Source organism: Kogia breviceps, chromosome 2 (assembly GCF_026419965.1).
Source record: "Kogia breviceps isolate mKogBre1 chromosome 2, mKogBre1 haplotype 1, whole genome shotgun sequence".
In the NCBI taxonomy this organism is placed as follows: domain Eukaryota; kingdom Metazoa; phylum Chordata; class Mammalia; order Artiodactyla; family Physeteridae; genus Kogia; species Kogia breviceps.
The window spans coordinates 84,785,074-84,810,905 of record NC_081311.1 but is presented as its reverse complement, the minus strand read 5'-3'; the positions used below and the strand labels follow the sequence as shown (position 1 = coordinate 84,810,905).

Sequence of the window (25,832 nt, the reverse complement as noted above, 5' to 3'; positions counted from 1 at the left end):
TTTTCTCCAAAATGGGAATGCTAAACCCGGTCCTTGCAGAGGGGCCTTTGAAGGCTGAGCAAGAGTATGAAAGTCCCCGCCACAGAGAAGACACTCAGTGTGATGTTAGCATTCTTGTTGTTGTTAAAAGTAAATTGGGGTCAGATTAGGATGTGCTGAGGGGTTTTATCCTGGGGCAGTGGGAGTCATGAAAGGATTTTAAACAGGAAGTTACACAATTAGATTTGTGTTTCACAGAGATCGCTGTGGACCTTGAAGCCTCCTGAAACTCTCTCTAGGACATTCTGTGTACACGGATTAAGTACCTCACTGGAGGGAGGGTCCATAGGTCTCTTTAGGTCTCAGTGAGTTTGCAGGCCCATAAAGGTCAAGAACCACTGGGAAGGGAAGAAGATGGTGAGGTAGGCAGGAGGGTGCAGTGGGACAGATGAGGAGGTGCCATGTCATGAAAACACTCAAGCAGACCTCTGAAGAGGACTGTAGTGAGGCCCTGAGGCCTCTGGCCAGCAGCCACGTGAGCCAACATCCTGGAAGTGTGCCCTCGGCCCCAGTCTAAACTTCAGATGGTGCAGCCTCACAAGAGACCCCAGACCAGAAGCACCTAGTTAAACTGCTCCCGGTTCCTGAGCCACAGAAACTGTATGCAGTAATACACAGTTATTGCATTCAGGCCCTAGTTCTGGTGTAAGTTGTCACAGAGCGATAAATGACAGATTCCTTTACCTCTGCTGGGCATCACTGCCTTTGGCTCGTTTGATAATCCAGTTTCCATGATATTCTCCTTTATGATACTTCCCTACATGGACCAAGGCAAACTGACATCAGAGCCTAGCTCTTAGCCTCTGCACTGCACGACCTCCCAGCTCCCCTCGCATAATAATGTAACACTTGCACAGAGCTCTACAGCTTACAAAATGCAGCATCACACTTCATCCTCATTGCAACCCTGGGGTCAGGAAACACTTTTGCATTTCTCCATTTCCTAGTTTAAAACAATGAGGCTCAAAGAAACTGAAGTGATTTGCCCGAGGTCACAGAGGTGGTGCGTGGTAGCCGGAATTCAAAAAGGTCTTCTGACTCCAAAGCCCCGCCTCTCTCTATTAGTTTGCTGGGGCTGCCGTACTGAAATAGGGCAAGTGGAGTGACTGAAAACAGTAGAAATGTATTCGCTCACAGATCCAGAGGCTGGAAGTCCAAAATCAAGGAGTCGGCAAAGTCCTTCTGGAAGCCCTGAGGGGAAATGTGCCCCACACCCTCCCCCAGCTCGTGGTGTTGGAGGCAGTCTTGACCACAAGTCCCCTGGTTTGTGGCTGCACCATCTAATCTCTGCTGCATCCTCACGTGGCCTTCTCTCCTGGTGTGTCTCTCTCCTCTTCTTATAAGGGCAGCAATGTTATTGGATTAAGAGCCCACCCTGAAGACCTGATCTTAACTTCTTAGTTACATCTGCAAAGATCCTGTGTTCAAATGAGGTCCCATTCACAGGTACCAGGAGTTAGGTCTTCATCATATCTTTTGGTGGGGGGACACAAATTAACCCAGAAAACCTTCATAAATTACATTCTTTCCTAGTAGACAATCCATAGACAATGATACAACTGGGCCTAAACTGGGAATTCCTGGGATTGTCCTTGCTTTGCCCCCAAGTGCAGCCCGGGGCTAGTGCAGCCTGGGAGAGTCCACAAAGTGCCCACCAGGGGGCACCACTTGACCAGACAATAACTCCCAAATACCTATGGGTTTATTAAATTCCTTCATGAATTGTTTCTCAAGTTTATTTCTTAAATTATGATCTTCAAATTTGCTGGTCCAGAGAGATTCAAGGATTTACTGGTTTTCCAATCACAGATTTCCGAGCAGCTTTGAAACTCATTGCACCCACGCTTGCAGCCATGGACTTGGAGCCACCCTGCGCTGGTAGGTTTTTCAGGCAGACAGTGGGTCTCCTCGGTCCTTAAACTGGGCACTCCCTTGGGATAAGCTCAGTTAGAGGAGCCAGGAGCCCCCACTGATTCTGAGATTCAAGTGCACAGAAAAATGCATGGAGGAGTAGGGTGGCTGTCCCTCCAGGACTGGCTCAAGCTCCTATCTCGCTAAGGTAATTTCAACTCTCAGCAAAGTTGCCCAAGAGAAGTCTGCTTTGGCCACCACTTCCCCGTGGGCCCCGTCTCTCTATCCTCCTTCCTGCTCAGACACATGTGCCACAAAGTTGCCCCCAGACCCACTGCACATTGGTTCCCAGAGAGCCCTCAAGTTCCAAGACCACGTCTCCCACAAACGAAATCTCCAGTTCCCTGAGGGTCCTTAGTTATGAAAGGTCCCTGTTTACTCACACGCAAAGTGAAACCCACAGAAGCAGCTTCAGAATAAGCATCCCTGGGTCCTGGGCCCGGGTGGCTCACCCATGCTGGGAATGCTGGTGGGCAGCCTCCGCACAGACTGGGGGCTCCCCTGGGACGCCGCAGAGACTCATCATCATCTCCGTGGCCGTCGGTACTGTTTCCACACAGGTGGTACCAGCTTTCACTCATCCCACGCACACCTGGGGGCCTCTGAGAAGTGCTCCAGCGCTCCGACTGGGTCAGAGGCTCCAGACTCCCTGCCAGGCTGACACTGAGCCATCGCTCAATCATGGGGTCAGGAGAGTAAAAGAAAGAAAGAAACCGAAGAGATTGGGCTTTAAGAAGGAAATGGACCATCTCAGACCTCAACAGAGGGGATCAGGGAAAGTCCCGAGTCAAGAGCCTCCTGAGAAAGATGAGAGAGTGAGGAGGGGGCCCTGCAACCCACCCGGTCGCCCCGGCTTTGACGGCTGGTGTTGGCTGCATCCCTGGAGAGAAGCTCTGCTGACTCGGGCAGTGGTGGGGAGCCCTGATGGGGAGGGAGCAGTCCCCAACATGGATAGCTTGAACTTTAGCCCATGGTGGATTTCCAACCTGTCTATACCTCTAACCAGAGGACTAGCTCCCAGCAAGACGTCCTCACTGCCAGACACAAAGGCCCCGACACTCACCGCATTTAACCTTCCATTCAGCCTCTGCTGCCCTCCATTCCATGTCCCAGAGGCAGTCGGTGCCTGAGTCCTTTAGCAACGAAGCGCTACCCACCCCAGCCCACATCAGGATTCCTCACGTGTGGGGACCACCTGCATCAGAAGCCTGAGATGCTTGTTAAAAAAAAATGCAGATCCCTTGGGCTTCCCTGGTGGTGCAGTGGTTGAGAGTCCGCCTGCCGATGCAGGGGACGCGGGTTCAAGCCCCGGTCCGGGAAGATCCCACGTGCCGCGGAGCGGCTGGGCCCGTGAGCCATGGCCGCTGAGCCTGCGCGTCCGGAGCCTGTGCTCTGCGACGGGAGAGGCCACAGCAGTGAGAGGCCCGCGTACCGCAAAAAAAAATAAAAATAAAATGCAGATCCCTGGGCCCTGACCCAGGATCGGTGAATCAGACCCTCTGGGGATGGGACCAGAGTCTGTGCTTCTGCCAGTCTCCCAGGGGTTCACAGACTCTGCAGAAGCCTGGTCTGCACATCGGAGAAGAGAGCGGGACCTGTACTGACACACAGCATTGCTGTACTGTATTTACGGCTCTGTGGAGCATTTGGGTGATTAGAAGTGTTATTCATGGGTTGAATGGTGACCCCCCACACTCGTATGTTGAAGTCCTAACACCAGGTCCTCAGAAACTGACCTTCTATTGAGGATCAGGACTGTTGCAGATGTAATTGGTTAAGATGAGGTCGTTAGGATCATGAGGACTTAATCCAATGTGACTGGTGTCCTTATAAAAAGGGGAAATTAAAACACACAGACAGACAAAGGGAGAAGACCACGTGAACATGAAGGCAGAGATCACGGGGGTGCCAGGGACCACCAGAAGCTGAGAGCAGCGGAAACAGACCCCCCTTCCCAGCCTCAGAGGGAGCCAGCCCTGCCCACACCTTGATCTTGGCCGAGTTGCCTCCAAAGCTGGGGACAGTAAATGTCTGCTGTCTAAGCCCCCTGCTCTGTGGTCCTTTATTACAATAGAAATGGTATTGGCTACAGTTTGGGTCCAAGTAAAGATGTGGAGACCAACAGAAAGGACAGAGTTTGGAGGAGGGAAAGCAGGCTGGAAATAGAGGATATGGTGGGTGTCCTCACAGTAGAAAAACCCACCCCAATCTCATGGAACATATTATATTTTCCCACGGGAAAACCAGTAATCTTCTATCAGAACTTAAAAATTAGCCTAGAGAATATTTAGAAAGAGCATGAAAGAGCTTTTGGGGTGACATGAAGGTTCTATATCATGATGGTTGTGGTTGGTTTTTTACACAACTGTGTAAAATTTGTCAAAACTCATTGAATTGTACACAAAATTGATGACTTTTGTTGCATGTAAATTATAACTCAGTAAAACGGATTAAAGTGAAAAATCAGCCCAGGAAAGAAATTTCTGGTTAATTTTGTTTGGTGGTGATTAGAGAGAAAATTCAAGAAAAAAAAAAAAAAAAAAAACACTTGTTTGTGCAAACCATCTTTTAAACAAGAAACCAGGCTAAAAGTAGGCCATTTGATTTGAAACACAATATGGAAAAGAAATAGAAAAATAGAAGAAAGATAATTCTATAGCATTTTTATCAAAAATGAAAACACATGTATTATAATATCCTCAGGCAGATAGTTAATCTGATATGGAAAATATAATAAAAAGAAAACAAAACCGAGAAAATTTTCTTCTCCTTTTTAAAAATATTTATTTATTTATTTTAGGCGGCATTGGGTCTTCGTTGCTACACGTGGGCTTTCTCTAGTTGCGGCGAGCGGGGGCTACTCTTTGTTGCAGTGCGCGGGCTTATTGCGGTGGCTTCTCTTGTTGCAGAGCACGGGCTGTAGAGCGCAGGCTCAGTAGCTGTGGCGCACGGGCTTAGTTGCTCTGCAGCACGTGGGATCTTCCTGGACCAGGGCTCGAACCCGTGTCTCCTGGATTGGCAGGTGGATTCTTAACCACTGCACCACCAAGGAAGCCCCAGTCTTCTTCTTCCAAATTAAGAACAAAAATTCAAAGAACTCGTGAGTAATCCCTGAATACAAATGCTGTTAAATGCAGAAATAAGCAGAGAAGCGTTCCTATTAGAACTAATGGACGGTTCACTGGTAAGTTTCAAATTACAGTATGAAGGCGGGGAATGACCACATCACTGAAGTGTACCCGTAGCTCCAGCCTCGACTGAACACTGTGCACTGTGTACTCACATTGAGCATTTGCAGTATGTTCCGCACACGTAAACAAGTCCATGTGCTTTTAGAGGAGGTCCAAAGCCTGGAGCTTGGTCATGGAGAACAGGATGTTAACTGCAGCGTTGGTTTCTATCTCACAACCGGAAGTGCTTCCACTCACATCTCTGCACATTCAGCACTGTGGTGCCCGAGAGAACCCGGGTTTGGTGCGTCCTCAGCTGTAAAGGAGGGTGAGGGGAGCTACCTGGGCAGGTGTTGTGAGGGTCAAGGGAAGGGACAGAAAGCACCCAGACAGGCCATCGGTTTTCTTAGGTTCCCCTACTTTAAACAATCTAATGCCTTTTCAAGTCACACCTCTGTGTTTTGGATGTTTTTATACTGCATTTTTTTCTCTTACATATTATAGATAAAAAGGACACATGCCTAGTTGAGTTTGGCTTTAGAGAAAAATCCCAACATTGAGACATACTAGCAGTGAGAACTGGGGCAAAATATGTAATCCATCTAGACCTTTGTTTCCTAATCTACAAAATGAGATAATACCTACCTTATGAGTTTGTTGTGAGGACTAGGTTTTATAATACATGTAAAGCACTTAGCACTATACCTAATGTTTAATTAAGTCTCAGTAAATAGTATTAGATTATACTTTTAAATGGCTTTATTACAGCCTTTCCACAATTACATGGTGGCATATGAAACTACTGACTTTTAAATTTCCCATAAATCAACAAGTTTAAAATTAAGTTTATTATATTAAACTAAATCCAAATTAATAAAGAGCTGCTGAGTTTTATTTCAGTCATTCCTCCTTCAACAGCTACTTAATTATTGAGGGTTTTGTATGTGCCCAATACAATTTTAGGCATGAGGTCAGAGCAGGGTAGAAGACAGATAGATACCTCCCCTTTCCTTACAGAGCTTACAGCCTAGAGGGGAGCAGATAATATACTAATAAATGATGTACGGGGTAGATGCTGGGGGGACCAAAGGAGGAGGTGTGTGAAAGGCTGGGGAGGAGAGGGATCACTATTTGATGTCTGCAAGGGAGGGCCTCATGGATGAGGTGACATACAAGCAGAAAACATGGAGGCTCTGGGGGTACAAGCCACAGAGACGTCTGGGCAGGAGCATTCCAGGCAGAGGAAAGAAGACGTGCAAAGCCCCAGAGGCCAGAGCCTGCTTGGTGTGTTCAAGACACAAGAAAGCCTATGTGATCAGAGCCATGAGACTAGTGGGGTGGGGGGTGGGGGGAGGAGAGCATCAGAGGAGAGACAGAGCCCTGGGAAGTGATGAGAGGAAGGGTTCTGAGCAGAGCGTGGCCACCCACCCCCCCCCCCCCCATCCCTGGCTGCTTCAAAGGATTGTTCTTTTTGTTTTTATCTACATTTTAATAGGTTCCCTCCAGCAGCTGTGGGAGAGCAGACAGCAGGGAGGCCAGGATAGATGCAGGGAGGCCAGTTAGGGGCACGTGGGTGAGGGGGCAGCACAGAGGACAAAGGTGATTCTGAAGGTTGAGCCAGGGGGGACTTGCTGAGGGCCAGAAACACGGACACGAGTGACAGAGGGAAGCTGCTGACTCCGAGGTTTTGTCCTGAGCAAACTGCCATTTGCTGAGATAGGAGAGCCTGCAGAGGGTACAGGTTTGCTGAGAACTTTGGATGTTTGGGTTTTATTTGGTGAGTATTAAGAAACCTAACAGGTGTTCAAGTAAGAGATATCAAGTAAGCGATTGTATACAGAAGCCCAGGCAAGAAGGAGATCTGGCAGCATCAACTTTACCAGACATTTAAAGCCCTGTGACTGGATGAGATCAATAATGAGGAAGTGAGTGAGGATAAGAGATCACAGCCTGAGGAGGAAGCAGCACCCCTGAGCTGGGCAGACAGAGTGCGAGTCCTTGGGCCCAGTGAGGAGGGGGCAGAGCTGTGCAGAGAGGGGGTCAGAGCCTCCAGGGATCCCTTCATCTATGGACCCACACAGGCCTGCGAGGAAGCTACCTGGGGCCAGGGGAAGGGTCAGCTGCGGAGAGTGGAGGGGAGAATCCCCAGCACCCACCCAGGGCCCAGGAGAGCGCTTAAGTCCAGAACCACAGTGGGTCCTCAAGTTCAAGGACACTGGGTGGAGTCGTCAGAAGGGGTTGGCCTCAGTAATGGGGCAAAATGCTGCTCTGGGCCCCCCACAAAAGCTTAAAAACAGGACCTGAAAGCATCAAACTCTTTCCAAATAGCTTAACTGTATCCCAGAACAAAGTGCAACAATACTTACATATATAAACAAAGTAAACTTCTCAATGTCTGGCATCCAATCAAAAATTATCTGGCATGGAAAGCATTACTCATAACAAGGAGAAAAGCCAATCAATAGAAACTGCTTCAGAAATGACTCAGATGATAAAATTAGTAGAAAATGACATGAATACCATTATTAAAACACATTCCATAGGTTCAAGATGCCAGAGGTGAGACCAAGCACTGAACATGGTACACACACACCAAGGTGAACTTCTAGAGATAAAACTACAATATGTGAAATGGAAAATACACTGGATGAGGTTAACAGCGGATGAAATACTGCAGGAAAGATTAGTGAGTTTAAAAGCAGGGCAATAGAAATTATCCAAAATGAAACACTGAAAGAAAGACTGGCCAGAAATGGAACAGAGTAGCCGTTAACTGTGGACAAATTCAAGCACCTGATACACATGTGATGCAGTTACCAAGGCAGAAGAGAGGGGAGGGGCAGAAAGACTATCTTAAGAAATAATGGCTGGAAAAATTCCAAATCTGATAAAAACTATAAACTCACACACACACACACACACACACACACACACACACACACACACAAAAACAAAACAAAGAAATGTAATGAAACTGGAGGACAAAAACCATGAAGAAAACCACACCAAGGCACATCATAGCACATCATAATCAAACTGCTTAAATCAGAGATAAAGATAAAATCTTAAGAGCAGGCAGTGATACTCCAATAAAGATGTTTAAAAAAAAAAAAAAAAAGAGCAGGCAGTGATAAAAAGACACCGTGCATACAAAGGAATAAAGCGAAGAATGACCGCAGACTTCTGATCAAAACCAACATAAGCCAGAAAACATTTTATTAGGGGTAAAAAAAACACATTAATTTAGAAATCGAAACAGCAAAAATATCATTCAAAAACAGAGATAAAAAAAGATTTTTTTAGATATACAAGAGCTGAAAGAATTCATCACCCACAGAACTGTGCTTCAAGATCCGCTGAGGGAAGTCCTTCAGGCAAAAGGGAAATGACAGCAAGTGCATTCACACCAAGGGCTGAAGAGTCCTAGATATGCTACCTATGGGCTTAATATGAGATGTTGGGTCTTATTGTTTAAACCTATTGAAAAGGGAATTTGCTGGAAAATGTGCTAAAAACATACAGTGGAATATACAGGAAGGAGATTCTGACACGTGCTTCAACATGGCTGAATCTGAAGGACATGACGCTCCGTGAAATAAGCCAGTCACCAAGGACAACCGTGTGACTGCATTCACGTGAGGTCCCCAGAGCAGTCAAGTTTACAGACCAAGAAATGGAATGGTGGTTGTAGGGGCCAGGGGGTGAGGGGAATGGGAGTGGAGGGTGCAGAGTTACATTTCCACAAGATGGAAAGAGTTCTGTGGATGGAGGGTGGTGATGGTTGTACAATGTGAATACAGGTGACCCTTGAACAGTGCAGGTTTCAAATGCGTGGGTCTAATTATACATGGATTTTTTTCCATAAATACACAGTGGACTCTCCATATTCATGGTTTTCGCATCCACAGATTCAGCCAACCATGGATTGAAACTTCTCTCTGTGGTTGGTTGAATCTGTGGCTGTGGAACTACGGAAACAGAGGGCCAACTGCACCATACCATCCTATCTAAGGGACTTGAGCATCCATGGATTCTGGTATCTGCAGGGGCTGCTGGGACCAATCCCCCACGGATACCAAGGGACTGAATGCCTCTGAACTGTACTCTTCAAGTCAGATGGTTGAGATGGTCAGTTTTATGTGTATTTTACCACAATTTTAAAAACAGAGGAAATTGCCTGCTTAAAGCAAAAATAATAACAGCATATATGGGGCATATGAGAAATATGGGGGTAGAAGATCCACAGCACCATGGGTGGGGAGAATGGTGGTGAGCTGCTAGGAATGGAAGGTGGACAGTGATGAGGTGAAGACCCTATTATAAACCCTAAAGCAACCACTCAGATAACCTCACAAGCAGTTATTCCTAATAAGCAAACAACAGGTAAAGTAGAATCATAAAAAAAAAAGCTGCTTCTGTCCACCTTAAAGGCCTGAAAGCAGTGACATCCCAGTAGTAGAGACCACAGGTATACACAGATGCCAGAAATTATCAAAGTGTGTGCTTTAAATGTCAGTTATACTTCAGCAAAGTTGTTTAAAATAAAAGCAGGATGAGCTACCTGCACAGGCGAGACCTCCTGGGCTGGGGGGATGTCACGTCTCTCCACGTAGCCCCTTCTCTCCTTCTGCAGCAGTAACGACATTGTGTGCTCTGACACTAGGTGTGGCCACGCCACTTGCTCTGTCCTGCAAAATGTCAATGAAAGTGACACCCGTGCACGTGGTGCCGTGTCCTCCTCCTGCCCAAGAGACAGCAGGAGCGTATGTGTAGCTGAGACTTGGGGCACCCTGGGTCTACCCATGCCAAGTGGAGCTGAGCCTCTGCCAGCATGAATGCAGCAGGCAGTCTGAGTGAGAGATGAACTGCACGTATGTCGGGACACCTTTGTTACTACAGCTAACTTAGCCCATTCTAACTGAGTACCCCGACAGCACACAGGTCCCATTACAGTGGAAGTTTTGCTTGGCACTAGAAGGCAAACCTGTCCATTAGCCTCCGAGGTCTCTTCCACCTTGAAGACATGAGTTACGTGTCACAAGTGTCAGCAGCCTGGGTGTCTAAGTAAGGTACCTTTTCAAGCCTCCACCGACCTGTGCAGAACTTGGTGCCTTCTCACAATATCACCCAGACATTTCTGAGTCCCCATATACTCAAACACAAGTCGGCTCCTGTTCTTCACCTCCTTCAGTTATCAAGGAAAATCACAGTGACACAGAGGACTGTGACCAGTGCCCCCCACCAAGACTGGCTGTGCCAAGAATGCCACGTCCCTTTGTTCCCAGTGTCTCCACTCCCCAGAATGTCAGGGTCATGCTGGATTCTCACCCCGAGCCCTTTCTAAGGCTCCCCTCCAGGGGACCAGGCCGCAATTCTAGGTCTGTCCCTGCATCTAGGAGCCCATCTGTCCCCACTGGTTCCTCCACAGAGATACCACTGCCCCTACCCATGTGGGCCTCTGCCAGTCCTGGGGAACAGGACTCCTTGTGAGGCTGGCAGCCCCTGAAGCTCCTAATCGCTCGTTAAATGTGACACACTGCCAGGGAGCAAAAAGGAAAGTACCAGGTGCTTCCAGGCCCCACTGACCTGAGGAGGAGTGGGCAAGACCTATTTTGGAAGAAACTCCCTTCATTTCCATTAGACAAATTTCCGATGTGCCTAGGATTTTGTAAGGCTCCCCTGAAGAGAAAGGAGAAAATAACTGGAGAGAACACAAATTAATTTTGCAGTAAGTTTCCCTTCCACACAATCAACAGTACCTCAGAATCAAAGCAGTCTCCAAGAATATTTAGGAGAAATGTATTTTCTCTCAAAGATCCAACGTTGCTGAGATGCAAATCATCTTTCACATTATTATTCAAAGAAGTTTGGCTCCTTCCAACCTCAGTTCTTGAGTACTTCCCTTTCAAGTTGTGATATTTGGCTTTATATTTGCAAACTAAAAGAAAAATGGCTTCTCTGGGTGGTTTTTCCAAAACAAATAGTCTTTTCCACAGGCCTATCTAAGCATTCGTTTTCCACAGTAAAGAAAACTGCTCTCAGCTTTGAAACAGTCAATTTCTGTTTCTATCACCCTGTCCAGGTTTCACAAATCATGCGGTCCAGTTTCGATAACTCAGTGATTCCTTTCTTATTATCCACAGAAGTTCCTGACAGGAAGAAAGCTTAGATGTAAAGAATGGGATCACTGTCTTTCTTCTGAAATAGCTCTAATCAGAGTCAGTCTGCTATACTCAGGAGTGTAAATCAAACCTAACCTGCAGAAAGCCAAATGAGAAAACAATAAAGTGTCCCAGCCACTGAACAAGGGATATATACAAAATAATTCCAGGAAACTACAGTTCTCACCACATTTCAGCATGGGGCCTCCTCTGTGATTTAGAAGCAAGGATATCTATTTTCTGCTAGCATCAGAGAGAAGAGTAAAATGCCGAGCCAGATAGCCTTTGGAGGGGAGTGGAAGATCTCAGGGAAGGTCTGATGCCAATTTGGAGGACAGAGCCAAATGGGCTTGAATAAAATGCGTTTCCTGGCATTTTCCCCACCATCCAAGTCACTTGGGAGCTTGGCCAGGGCATATTTTTAGTATTCTACTGTGTCTTTTTAACAAGGTTGGGTCTTATGAGATACCACGTGGCCCTGATCATGTTCCGATGGAGCAAAATCTCAACCAAAAATCTCTTCTCAGTAAATGTTTATCGCTGCATTTCCAACAGAAGGGGATTCTGAATTCAGTTGTGCTTCTTAAATCAAAATACTCAACCAACGACTCGTACCCGTAGAAATGCGTCCGCGGCTGAGAGCCCAGAGATGCTTCCTGCCCAAAGGCCACATTCCCTAAAGTGAGGTGCAGAGTGGCTGACGTCTAGTCTTCTGGGGACTTTTTGGAACCGGTTCTGTCAGTTTCCCCCAGGCGCCAGCTCGGCCCCAGCGGCGACGGCCCGGCAGGTCAGCCTGCCTCCCCGCACGCAGGGCTGGCCTCCAGCTGGACACCTGGAGCCACGCACGGCCTCCTAGTTACACATTCACCCCGTCCCCGGGTTGATCATTCCAGCGCGGAGGAAGTCTTTCCCCGGCCGAGCGCCCCAGATGACGACGACCACGCCTTTACCGAGGCGGCCAACCTGGCAAAGCGCGGCCTTCCTCGCCAGTGCGGGCACTTTGCCTCCTCTGCGCGAGAAAGGACCCCGCTGTCCCAGCCCTGTGCCCACCCCGTCACCCCAAGGCCTGCAGACCACCCGCCTCTCGCCGCTCCCCCGCGCCCCGCCCTCCCCGCGCGCCGCCCCGGCTCCTCGGCGCCCATCGGCCCTCCCCGCCCCGCCCTCCCCGTGTGCCGCACCCCCGCGCCCTGCCCTCCCCGCGCGCCGCCCCGGCTCCTCGGCGCCCATCAGCCCTCCCCGCCCTGGCCTCCCCGCGCGCACGCGCGACCACGGCGGGGGCCGGGCCTCGCGCCCCCTTCTCTCCTCCCCTGCCCCCTCCACCGCGTCCCTACCGGTCGGGGGGCGGGGCCGTGCGCCTGCGCGGAGCGGACAGTCTGGCGGGGCCGCAGCCGCAGGGTGGCAGGCGGTTGCCGTGGGGACCGCGGGCCCCTCCCTCCTCCGGTCCTCTGCTCCTGGCGTTCCCCACCAAGGCGCGGCCGACGACCCGGCTTCCCTGCCGCCGGCCCGGCGGAGCTGCAGACGGTGCCCCGCGAGAGGCGGAGCCGCTCCCAAGATGTCGCAGACGGCCATGTCCGAGACCTACGGTATGAGGCGGGGGCGCGGGCCGGGGCGCGGTGGGCCCGGGCTTGCGGGCCGGGGTGGGGTGGGCGCGGGCGGCGGGGCGCGGATCCGAGTGCCGGGGCGCCGGCCGGCCAAGTGTGGCCAGTTTACGTGATCTGCTTCTCCGAGGGTCCTCTTGCTGGTTGTCCGCGTTCACGCCGGTGGGGTTTCCCTTTCTTAGTCTATCAGTAGTCAGGGTTTGGGAAGCCAGTTGGAGACTCGGCTCATCTGCGATATTGTCCCTAGCAAGGGATGTGAAGGACTTGAGGCGACGCCTGCAGTGGAGTGGGCTCCTCGGCTATTGCACTCTGAGCTTTCCTAGATTGGAAGTCTTCCTTTGCACTGAAATTACAAGGACTTACCGATAGGCAAGTTCATCCATTTCTGTTTCCAGAGACTTTTCAGGCTGCGTGATGGCTCTTTATAAATGTGTCTTTTTAAGACCATAAGCACCTCCGAAGCACAGCCCAGTCTTCTTGATCTTTGCTTCCTCTGTAGCACCCACGCCTGAAGGCACCCAACAGAGATTTTTTTTTTAATAAACGAAAGCCTTCCCAATTCATAAACTGTGTGTTTGTTTTTGTTTTTGTCCTGCGTGGTAAAAATAAGCAACATAGTACACTTCTGCTTTGTATCAAGGTTGATGAGGTGTTCACCAGTCTGGAATCACTCTCAGATGTGTGCATTCTCAGATTAAGTCTGATTTGGATTTTACAGTCCCAGGGAGGGGCTCAAGTTCAAAACCAATCAGCCATGTCTCCTCCGTGTGTGCTGGCATGTTGCCACCTTTCCCATCAACAGATAGGTGTGGGCCGGCGTGGTTTCCAATACTACAAGGTACCCACCGGCACTGCTCTGCTCTCAGGGAGTTTACAGTCCAGGGGGGGATACAGTGTTAATCCAGGTATGATACTAATGAATGTTAAAAACTTCAGGCAGGAGTTCTGAAGGAATGTGGTCTCTGAAAGTATGTTAGAAAGAAACCGGACCCAGATCCGGGCCAGGGAGGCATTAACCAGTGTGCACATACCCAGGCCGTGAGGGATCCAGGGTCCCTATAAGAGGAGTGTGGTTGAGGGCCCTTGGCCCCTGGGCATTTGCTTCACCTTCAGCCACTCCTGTGACTGGTACCTGCCCTGTTCTTGGTAACACTGGGAGCAGGATGTTTGTTCCTAGAAGGCTTAGGAAGTCCAACAGGACGTCCCTGGCTTGTAAGGATCAGTGTCGTGGGAGCTTCTGATGCTACAGCACCTGTCACATCCACGTGGCCTGCCTCTGTCTGTAGAGAACCACAGTCAGATTTCCTAAAGAAAATCCATTTCTCCAGCAAGTTTTGGTTATGCTTTTTCTTTTTCTTTATTTTCAAGTGCCCCTTTCCCCACACTTTGTTTTTTCCTCTGACCCGGAGAAGGAGCACATGGGAGGGGCAGAAAGTCCAAGTAAGAAACCAAGTGGAGTTATGAGTTAGGAGGAATATGGGAAGACAGAGATTTTGTTATTCAGTTGTCTCATATGAAACGATAACCTTGGTAAAATCTGGCATCTCCACTTCAGACAGAGCTCGTCAAGCGTCACAGGTTAACTGATCAGATTCTGTTCATCAGGCTATGACCTTTAGTGTTATTATTTCATGGTACCTTCCAAATATGTTTTTTACTTTTTTTTTTTTTTTTTTTTTTTTTTTGCGGTACGCGGGCCTCTCTCACCGCTGTGGCCTCTCCTGTTGCGGAGCGCAGGCTCAGTGGCCACGGCTCACGGGCCCAGCCGCTCCGCGGCATGTTGGATCTTCCCGGACCGGGGCACGAACCCGTGTCCCCTGCATCGGCAGGCGGACTCTCAACAACTGCGCCACCAGGGAAGCCCTGTTTTTTACTTTTAACTAACTGAATTTAATCCTTCCCTCTAATAGAAGAAACTCATAGAAAATTACATAGAAAATTAGTTTAGGAACAGCAAGTGTGGCACTTGAAAGTGCCAACCCCAAATAAAAGTCACCCAAAACCAAGTCCTAAGCTATCACCTTCACTTATCATTGGTAGATTGGCACAGCATTGGTTCCCAAAAGGAAAACAGTCAGGTTCCCTGCTTCTGGACGTTCACCTATTAGGTAGCTGGTAAAGGAATGTTTGCCTAATCTTTAAAACTCCTTTGTACTCTGTGCTCATTTTCTCTCTTCTGGAAAAGCAGTCTCTGTAGCTTGACAGGTATATGATGAAAAATAAAGAACCACTGCTTACCAGTATGCTGTTAATGAGCTCTGTCTACCTGCCTTTTCGCTTATTAAAGCAGTATTTCAGCTGCCAGTAACTGAATAGTGTTCAGTATTTTGCTTCTCTGAAAGCACCAACCACACGAATAACATATGTTATGTAATACTTTACTTAATGTTGTAATACAACATTGAAACCTCGAACACATAGGTTTCTGATTGAAATCCTACCTCGGAATATCCCTAAACCGAAACAGTGTTTCCCAGACATTGTTAGATCCACAGCATTCTTAACGCTCTGGCCACTTAGTATGGCTTGGGGCTTCCCAAGGAGCTCCAGATTGGCTGATCACAAATTGGCTTTAATTTCTGATCCCAAGATTTGTGAGACAAAACGAACGAATCGAATAGGTAGTATCAAGCAATGATGTTCAGAAAAGAGCTGAGAAGCGTTAAGTGGTATAGAACAGCGGTCCCCAACCTTTTTGGCACCAGGGACCAGTTTTGTGGAAGACAGTTGTTCCATGGACGAGGGGGCAGGGAGGGCTCAGGCGGTAATGCCAGCGACGGGGGGCTATGGGAAGCGGCGGATGAAGCTTTGTTTGCCGCCTCTCACTTCCTGCTGTGCCGCCCAGTTCCCAACAGGCCACGGACGGTAACGGTCCACAGCCCTGGGGTTGGGGACCCCTGGTGTAGAAGATGCTAGAAATTTAAAAAAAAAAAAAAAAAGTAAGGGCTGAGGCAGTTTGAGAGTGAGGAAAAGTCTAAGCTAAATCTCTCTACACACTGGACTTTATGCATTCTACAGTGACAACAATTTATGAAGCCAGAACACAAATTGTTGGTCATATACTAGTTTTATTATTGATACAGTATACTCAATATTTTTAGTTTGTGCTTTATTTTGAAAGTATTACAGCATTTGACGTATAACTTTGAGAATTATCAGGACATGTTCTTTTTAGAATGTTATCACTATAGGCTGCTGCGGGTTGAATTGTGTCCCCTAAAAGGTGTGTTCGGGTCTTAAGCCCGGGCAACCTGTGGATGTGACTGTATTTGAAAATAGGGTCTTTACTGATGTCATCAGGTTCAGATGAGGTCATGTTGGATTAGGGTGAGCTCTCATTCAAAGACTGGCATCCTTATAAGTTGAGAGGAATTTGACAGAGACACATGGAGGCAAAATGTGATGTAAAGACAGGCTGAAGTCGAAGTGATGTGACTACAAGCCCAGGAGCACCAAGGATGGCCGGCAGCCACCAGAAGCTAGGAAGAGGCAAGGAGGGGTCCTTCCCTGGCATCCTCAGAGAGAGCCTGGCCCTGCCAGCACCTTGACTTTGGACTTCTAACCTAGAACTACGAGACTACCAAATAAGCCATCCAGTTGGGGGCATTTTGTTACAGCAGCCATAGGAAACTAATACAAAGGCGTTGGTAGCCAACATATGTATGATTCAGGGAGAAATTCAGGCTTGATAAAGCAAAGTGGAGTGAGGAGGACGTTCTAGGCAAAGGAAATAATGTCTTCAGAGTCATCTGGTTCCAATGAAGTATAAAAAAAAAAAAAAAAAAAACCTGCTGTTAGGGAAATCACCTAAATTGCCATTATTGTATTTTGTTAGACAGGGCATGTAAAAAATGTCAACAAAGGAAGCATATAACATCAGAATAAAGGACATTTCTCTAAATTGAATACATTTATCATTTTAATTCTTTTTCTCACCATTGAAAATTGGTAAACAAGAACCAAAGTTTGGGGTATACTACAACCGTGGTTCTCAACTGCATGTGCCCCGAGCCCCCTGGTGTGTTAAGATGTAGATTCTGGTTTTGCATATTCACTTCTGCACCTGCCCAGCTCCCAGGCTGTGCATGCACTGTTGGTCCAAGGACCACAACTGCATATCAGGACACTTCTGTACAATGCCTCCAGGCCATAGAACTTTGAAAATAGTGTTCTTTGGAAAATCAGAAGTTTATGAGAATTTTTCATGGTCATTTGAACTATAAAGCATTCCAGTCCTTGCCTGTCATTTGCCTTTCTCTGAAGTCTCCCAAATATTTCTAGCCACATCAGTCCCTCAAGCTAAATATCTTGTTTTCAACTCCCTACCTACCTATTGCATGTGGATGGCCTGGAGGTAGCCTGCCCCATGTCCCAAACCCAACTAATTACCCATTGCTATTCCCCAGGTACCCATTTGCCTAAGAGATGATCTTTGCTCTGAATATTTTTTTGGTATGAGAAGAAAGCTGAAATTTCTTTGATTTTTTTTTTCTTCTAAACCATCTGTTAGAGATTGCTCAGACTGATGTAATAGATTTTTCCCCCATTTCTAATAAATTCATTAAAATACTCGCCAGTGGAAATAGTTTGAGGGAAAACCTTTGATTCCTCTGTGTCCTGTAGCACTTGTCTTTGGACATCACAGCTTTCTCTGCCAGTCTCATCTTGGTAATGGACTGAGTTCCATGTGTTTAAAGAAGGCTTTTGCTTCTCTGTAGCTGTGAGTATGAATCAAAAGCTACAATGATGTGCGGGATACTATTGTTTAAAGGCGGATCAAGCAAGGCAGATGTAAAGGATAGGGTACTACAGCACAACACATAAGTCAAACGAACACTGTCTGTGTACAGATTGTCTTCCTTTGTAATCCCCACTAAGCTTTCTAAACAAAAAGTTTACATTGAGAGAGATTTGGCCAATAAATAAATCCCTGATGATGGCGGATGTGATACCTTGGGGAATCATGCTTGACTGCTCTGCCACAGCTACATGCAGCCCTACACTACTCAGAACAGTAACTGCTTATATGACAACACTTAGTGACCTTGGCCTTCTAATTCTTTCTATTTCTCTTATATGCTGTGTTCTGGGCAGTTAAGAAGTCTTAAAAAGCAGCTAATATTTAGAAATGGTGAGGAGGGACACCATTCATAAAGTATTGATACTTTATGAATGAGACGATGTATTTTAGAGGGAGGTTTGTCATTTTTCAAATGTGAATTTTTAATCTTCCAGAAGAGACTGCGGACTTAAAAACACAGCATCTTTCCCTCCTTTGTTGTAATTTAAAATACTGTTAGGTGCCATGCGCTTGCTTCGTTACAGAAGTTTCTCTGGTTCACTTGCTTACACGGGTTATGATCGGAAGTCCTCATAAAATAAACACCCAGCTTTGCTGCCTGTGGGGGCTGGCAGATCCCTTTTGCAATTCAGTCAACTCTTGATGGTGGCAAAGCACATCTCTCAAGACTAGAGCGTAAGCTCTTTGAAAGCAGGGCACTGCTTGCATGACTTTCTGTCCCCCGTGCTGTGACCAGCCCCTGGGAACGCTGAACGAGCCTTCACTTTGATTCCACTGGGGAGGTGGTATGTTTTCCTCTCAGTTACAGGATGTGAAGCAAAATGCCAGGAGGCATAGAAAAGCTGACTGGAAGGTGTAGTTTAATTCTTTTCTTTATGGTAGCAGTCTACCAGTTTTTTACATTGTATGTAATATAAATGCAATTCTAATTAAAACCTCTCCAAAGAGGTCACACAGGCATCCTTTTTTGAGAATGGACTTCCCTTGGGAAGTCACATCTGAAATCAGCTCCCAGCAGTTGGAGTTGAGGGCTGCAGAGGCACCATTGCTTTGCTTCTGGGGCAGTGCCCAGTTGAACGTGACCGCAGCTGCAGAGAGAACATGATGGTCATACGGCAGCTGGCCGGCCTGCAGGTACGAGAGCCCAGAGGCAGGCCTTAGTGTGTCCATCAGGCGCTTCAGGGAGGCTGGCGCCCTGCCCTGGGGCACCCGGGCAGACTTCTGCCCAACCTGGGGACAGACACCAGGTGACCGGAATCTGTGTTCACCAAACATTCAAATGCCCGGCCCTTGGTGGTTATTAAATACATTCGTTGAATGCGCTCACCTGGTTCTAAATCCATGTTCACTTAACCACCTTCTGGTTATAAATCGACTCTACGTGATCAAAACTAAAATTTTTTAGAAATTATGCTTAAAGGAAAATTTCTGTTCAGTAGATGCTAGATTGCTAGCTCTTTTGGTCATTTTCTCAGGTGGAAGGGTTCCAACTGCAAGTGGCATAGGTGATATGAAAATGTATATATATTTTTCATTTTATTTTATTTTATTTTTTTTTTTTTTGCGGTACGCAGGCCTCTCACTGTTGTGGCCTCTCCCGTTGCGGAGCACAGGCTCCGGACGCGCAGGCTCAGCGGCCACGGCGCACGGGCCCAGCCGCTCCGCGGCACGTGGGATCCTCCCGGACCGGGGCACGAACCCGCGTCCCCTGCATCGGCAGGCGGACTCTCAACCACTGCGCTACCAGGGAAGCCCTATATTTTTCATTTTAGAGTACTTTATTCAAGGATTGGTCTGTTGGAATTCATTCTAGTGCACTCTTCTTGTTGAGTTTGAACATGTATCTTTGAAAATAGCTATAGATGAGTTTTCAGGGCTGGTTGATTCAGAAGCTCAGCCATGTCAGCAAGGACCTAAATTTTTTTGTTTAACATCTTTATTGGAGTATAACTGTTTTACAATGGTGTGTTAGTTTCTGCTTTACAACAGAGTGAATTAGTTATACATATACACATGTTCCCATATCTCTTCCCTCTTGCGTCTCCCTCCCTCCCACCCTCCCTATCCCACCCCTCTAGGTGAGCAAGGACCTAAATTTTTAACATCTCTCTCCTCTGGCTGTATTATCCTCATCCCCTGAGTCATATAACGGCCACTCTTTGTAATCTGGGTACCCTTCCTTGTTTACATCCATAGAAAAGAGGAGTGCTTTCCCATGTTTATGAAATAAAGTCCACGATCCCCATCTGATTGGGCCAGGTTAGGTCAAGTGCCTGCCCTGGACCAGTGACAGGCAGGGCAATGCCTTGCTCTCTTTAGCTGAAACCTGTGTTTCTAATCCAGCCTCAGGAAGGGAGGAGGGGCCTGGGAATCGGTTTATAAAAAGAGCGTCTGTCCTGGAGTTCTGGGGTCCTGCTTCCCGGGGTTACTGTGGCTCCTTGGGGGAAGGCTGCTAGGCAGACAGCATCCACCGCAGCAGCGCCTCCTCGTGTGCAAACAATGTCAGCCGCGGTTCGGTTTGAACTCGTTTCTTCCAGTTAGCGATCTTCCTGAAGTAGAGGACAGACTTAGATGTCCCTTGTCCAGTGGGGGCGACCCAGCAGAGTTGTGGAAAGAGCACGGACCTCCGCCGTGGGCGAGCAGAGATGGGAACCCCTGATCTTCTTAGGAAGAGTGAAATTCCTCTTGTTATTTTGCAGACACAATATACTTGCCTTTGATCTTAGCTCTCATTGTCTTTGTGAAGCTGATAAAAATATTTGGTGTTTTGAAGACTAACATTTACCTTCAGAACCACTTTGCCTGCACTAATACTTGGGGGGAGGGAGCGGGGAATGGAAGTCAATTATTTGGTGGCCATTGCTATTTCCCCACTTTTCATAAGTTAGCACCTTGAGTAATTTTGTCATAAATTTGTACGTAAACTAGGATACTGTACCTGTCACATACCTTTATAAAAATGAAGTCCTTACTTTGGATTGTCTTTTTAATATTAAAATCCGTAGGGACCTTCATAGCCTAGACATTGATAAAACTTTGTTGGTGAAATTGATATTAAAGTGTGTTTTGTTATTGCCTAAATAAGTTCAATAAATGTTCACAACTACAAAGGCATTATGAGTTAAAAGTGACCTTCTCTGCATTTCTTCCGGTGTGTATCATTTAGTAACAAAGTTAATTTTCCCTAGTGACATTTCCCAAGAACAGAACAGTGTTATTTCTAGCTGTTAAGTGACTAAAGAGGCTTTCAGGTCAATATCCTTGAATGAGATTCTTCTGGTATTGACCTATTACTCTGTTTCCATTGTACCAGGAAATCTTTCCTTACTGAGAAACCATTGGTGTGTCAGCCTGAATTATAACCCTCATCTCTGAATTATAACACTAATCTCAATATCTTTAAATGAGGTTTTTCTGGTATTGACCTATTATTCTGTTTCCATTGTACCAGGAAATCTTTCCTTATCGAGAAACCATCGGTGTGTCAGCCTGAATTATAACCCTAATCTCTAGATGAAGGGTGAAGTTAGAATAATCTACACAAGGTAGATTTGTATTCAGTGTCTAATCCTCACCAGGACAGGGTAAGGTAAACACTGGGGCGCACTTCGGATGAGGAAACTCTCTGAGAGGCTAGGTGTGTGCTCAGGGTCCCAGAACTAGGGTGGTGGGGCTCAAGGGTAATCAAGCCCTTTCTCTCCTTTCCTTTTCCAAACAGAAATCTTTCTCCTCCCTTTAGTCTCTGGTCAGTGATGACCCCCTGGATATCATTGCTCTAGTGCATGTGCTAGACAAACACTGGATGTTTGATACGAGTCAGAATCTATCTCTAACTCAGGACACATTTGGGAGGTGGGCGCGGAAGCCTGTACCTTCTCAACTAATGCCGGAGACCTTTCCCATTCCCAGGGGTGCTTTCATTTCTGTGTAATCTCTAAAATTGCAGATACTATTACCGTACTCGAGGCTTGCTCCAGAGTTGTAGTTCAGAAAGACACGTTTTCTGTATGAATCCTCAAATACAAAAATAACTGTTCAACATTTCTCTTTTTATTACCCTAGTTGGAGTGTTCTCTGAAACATTTTGACAAACAACTTGCCCTTATTTCTTCATATAATTTTATTCTCTCGTATACCTCAGATTTAACATTCTACTCTTTAAAGTATTCAAACTTGTTTCCTGGTTAAGGATAATTGTTTTTTTATTAGGTCTCTTCGTCTCTGTCTGCTTCACTGGCTGCCAACTTCCTTTTCTGGGTAGTTTCTGCTTTAAGAGAAGAATTCCTTTTTTTTTTTTTTTTCATATTATTACATCAAGTAGGTATCACCTAAGAACTTGCGGCTTTGATGCTGGGTCGCTGGCCAGACTCACTCACCTGCGAAGGAACCTCAGGCCCCCGGTGGGTCTGACCCACATAAGCGTGTCCGCACGGTCTCAGGGCCTGTCCGTGACCTTGAGCAGCCCTTGGGGTCTGTGCTGGGAATGCTAAACCCACGATGTCACAGCCCCTCTCTGCCGTCATGTAACCCAGGCTCAGGCAAAGCCCCAGCGCTGCTGCCAAGAGGCAGGCTGCTTGCCGTCTGTCCCATGCCATCCACAGGTCACCACTCTCCTGCCACCCAGACCGGCCACCTCGCCTGAGCCAACGCTTGATTCCTCCTGCCCAGTAAACCAGCACTGTTTCTTTTGGAAGTACTACATGTCATCTGAAGTTCTGTGTGGTACTTTGTCCTCCTTGTTGCTGTTCCCTGGTGTCCTCAGGGCTGTTCCTTACCCCCCAAGATCCCCTGGTCTGGGGTCCCGCTCTCCACTACAGCTCCTCGTGCACCCTGGGCCACGGCAGGGTCCCCGCTTGGATTCTCCGTTCCTTGATGTCATTGCCTGTCCCCTTCAACTCCTTCTCTTCTGCCCCCACCCCGAGGCACTCACGTCCCCGGCTGCTCTCTGGACCTTGTCGTCACACGCCCCGTCCTGATCACCTTCACCCACTCTTCCCCGTAGGGGCTCTGGGCTCCCGGCCCCTCCAGCCCCCTCTTTTCGGGGGATGAGCTGTGCCGCGCACGGCCTTTCCATCACCTGTTCCTCCCTCAGCTGCGCTCCCGCTGCGACCCCGGCCCTGGTTCCCCACCGTCGGCCCTGCCCGCTGCCCTGCGGACAAAGCCCTTCTCCGACTGAGATCTCTGCATCCGGCTGGGTGCGCGGGCTGCCCGCCACCCTTCCCTCTCTCCTGGCCGGTCGCTTTTCCTCTGCATCTGCTGTTTTAAACCTTCATTGATCTCCAGCCCTAAGCTCACCTCCACTAGGTGGCAGGAAGAGAAAGGTGCCGCGCTGAGGAGGCTCCCTGCCCTCCCGCCCCTCCCCCAGCCTGTCTTCACCTCCAGGCCTCACCTTAGCCCCGGTCCTGCTGGCTCAAGAAAGGAGGTCTCTGTCGCGGCGGAGACTAAGCCCTGCCTCCTGCCTCACACCCCATCTCTCAAGCCTTAGGGTCGTGTGTCCCCAGTCATCCCTTTTCTCCTGGTCCCTTCCCCCGCTGCCGGCATCCACACTGCACTCTCCCCTCACTGACCTGGCCCTTCTTTCCAGCCCAGCCAAGCTTCTGGGCGGAGCTGCCAGCGCTCTTTATCTGCAGCCTCGCGTGCCCCGTCTTTCGGCAGCCCACGCCCGGCCCCAGCTCCCGTGACCTGGTTCACCCCGGGGTGCTGGGGGTTGACCTTACCGAGCTTCCGTTCACAGCACTTAGAGGAGCCACCTGCCTAGATCTCCTCCATGGTCAAGGGCGTTTGAAGTGTGGTCTCTGAATCTATACCCACAACATGGATACGTCCTCAGAGCCTTCAGGCTTTCTTACCTCGGTTGTTGGTATCACTGACCAGCTGGTCCCTAAGCCGGAAACCCAGGACCCCTTCTCAGATGACCCACTGTCCCAGCGCCTTTTCTGCCAGGAAGTGGAATACTTGGAACGAATCCTGCAGTCAAGGCCGTCAGCCACCTTTGCTTCCTTTCTGACCCCCGGAAACCTTAAAAGCAGAACCAGTGCTTGGAGAAACAAGGAAGGCAGAGGTCATCTGGTCTACCCAGTATGACTGAATTTTCTCGAAGGCTGAAGGTCCGTGGTGGGGCAGATGTGCGGGGCTGTTAGTGCCCCTTCCTGGCCTCGTGCCCGGTTCCCCGTCACCCGTTATTGTCCCTGTAGCCACAGTCATACTGTAGCACGTGCTACCGATCTGCTGTGGTCCGGGAAATTGGAGGTCGCTTGAAGTGAGTGTAAAAACAAGTCAGTACGATGTGAGAGAGTGGCAGGGACATATACACACCACCAAATGTAAATTAGATAGCTAGTGGGAAGCTGCCACATAGCACAGGGAGATCAGCTCTGTGCTTTGTGACCACCTAGAGGGGTGGGATAGGGAGGGTAGGAGAGAGGGTGATGCAAGAGGGAAGAGATATGGGAACATATGTATATGTATAACCGATTCACTTTGTTGTAAAGGAGAAACTAACACACTATTGTAAAATAGTTATACTCAAATAAAGATGTTTAAAAAAAAAAAAAAAGTCAGTAGGTTCCAAATGAGGTTTCCCCCATGGGGTTAATCCTTTGGCTTTGTGTTATAGCTCCTTCAGTGGAGGCCATGTTTTCCTGATCCAATTTTGTCCGTGTTCCTCAATGACTGACTTTTGCCCAAGACTGGTTTCTAATTATTCAGTACCTTTCCTGTTACTTCATTTAACATTTCTCATGCAAAATGAAAAATACATTAGTAGTGTATATCCCTTTTAGGCTTTCTGTTTGGGGATATGGTCTTTCCCCCACCCTCAAGCTTGGCTCATTCTGAGGAAACCCTCATAATTATCGTAAGTTGGTTGCAAAACATTTCTTTGCGATTTTGAGCAAAGTGGCTTCCACTCTAATAAAACGACATCAGAGCCAACGGAGGCAGGCGTGAGTTTTAGCTCACAACTCGTTATCTTATACAAGCTAGGGGTGTGCCCTACACACCCCTCCATAAATCACTCTGTAACATGCCTAGTTACCTGCTCCTGGTCAGCCTTTTCTGTAGCTGTTAAGCACTGTACACTTGTCATATAAAACATGCATGATATGCAATGTGTATGTCATCCAACTTCCAGCAAGGAAAGAGGGGGAAAAAAAACCCAAAACCACAGATCGTAAAAACAAAAGAAATCAGTAAAGCCAGCGAGCACACTTTCTACCGGACCCATGGATATGGGCCTCGTGAGTGAAAGCCTCACTGCTGTGAAAAACCAGCCAACCTCACGCCCTGAGGAGAGAGTGCCAGGTTTTGTACATGACGCCACTCAGCTCCGAGGAAGCCTGTGAAATCCAGATCCCCTCGTCAACAGGAGTTTAATGGAAACTCTCTGTAAGTTGGATCCTTGTCGCCTACAGGGAGTAAGTCAGTGCCCGTTGTGGTGCTTGGTCGTGTTTGTGTCAACCAAACACATGTATCTCCAGACAGAAGATAACAGGACACACAGCCTCGCATCTCACCTGCCGGTCCCTCCCTCTGGGTACCACGTCCTTCTTGAAGCACACCCTTAGGTGGGCCTTTCGGTGTGGGATGTGCAGAGTCAACTTACAGAGTCACTGTCTGATAATACCGCCTATTCTTTTATTTTTTTATAGAACTTTTTATTTTGAGATCATGATAGATTCATAGGTTTAAGAAAAAATGGAGATCTCAGAGACCCTTTCCCCTGTTGCCCGCAGTGGGAACATTGTAAAACAGTCTTAAGATAACCAGGATTTTGATGTTGCCATGGCTACCGATACAGATCACTTCCATCAGCACAAAGATCTCTCCTGCACCCTTTAAAGGCACATACTCTTCCTCCCTGCCCCCACCCCTCCCTAGGCCCTGGCGACCGCTCCTCTGTTCATCTGTTTCAGGAGTGTTCTGTAAGTGGAATCATGCAGTGTGTAATCTTTGGGGATTGACTTTTTCACACAGCAGAATTCTCTGGAGATCCATCCAGCTTATCGCATGTGTGAACGGTTCACTCCTTTTTATTGCTGAGTACTGTTCCTTGGTCTGAATATACTAATTTGTTGAACCAGTCACCTGTTGAAGAACCTCTGGGTTCTTTTCCAGGTTTTAGCGATTACAAATAAAGCTGCTACAGACATTC

General features: G+C 47.9%; 1 protein-coding gene and 1 long non-coding RNA gene across 6 annotated transcripts in view; one reads left to right on the top strand and one right to left on the bottom strand.

The window, feature by feature from the left end:
• Positions 1-4,764: 4,764 nt before the first annotated feature.
• Positions 4,765-12,642, bottom strand: LOC136793575 (uncharacterized). 4 transcript variants are annotated; one of them, XR_010839043.1, is made up of 4 exons: positions 12,613-12,642; positions 9,682-9,808; positions 5,234-5,436; positions 4,765-5,017 (listed from the first exon to the last, which is right to left on the bottom strand). It is a non-coding gene; the product is annotated as an uncharacterized lncRNA (long non-coding RNA). The 4 variants fall into 4 exon arrangements; XR_010839042.1 differs by lacking the exon at positions 12,613-12,642 and adding an exon at positions 11,897-12,329; XR_010839041.1 differs by lacking the exon at positions 12,613-12,642 and adding an exon at positions 10,880-10,989.
• RAB4A (RAB4A, member RAS oncogene family) overlaps positions 12,541-25,832 on the top strand; it is a 49,214-nt gene continuing 35,922 nt past the window's right edge. The window contains exon 1 of one of the 2 annotated variants that reach the window (XM_059053906.2): positions 12,541-12,864. In XM_059053906.2, the coding sequence (XP_058909889.1) occupies positions 12,834-12,864 (31 nt within the window). In that variant the 5' untranslated portion in view covers positions 12,541-12,833. The remainder of the gene's footprint in view (positions 12,865-25,832) is intronic. The other variant, XM_059053910.2, reaches the window with a different exon arrangement.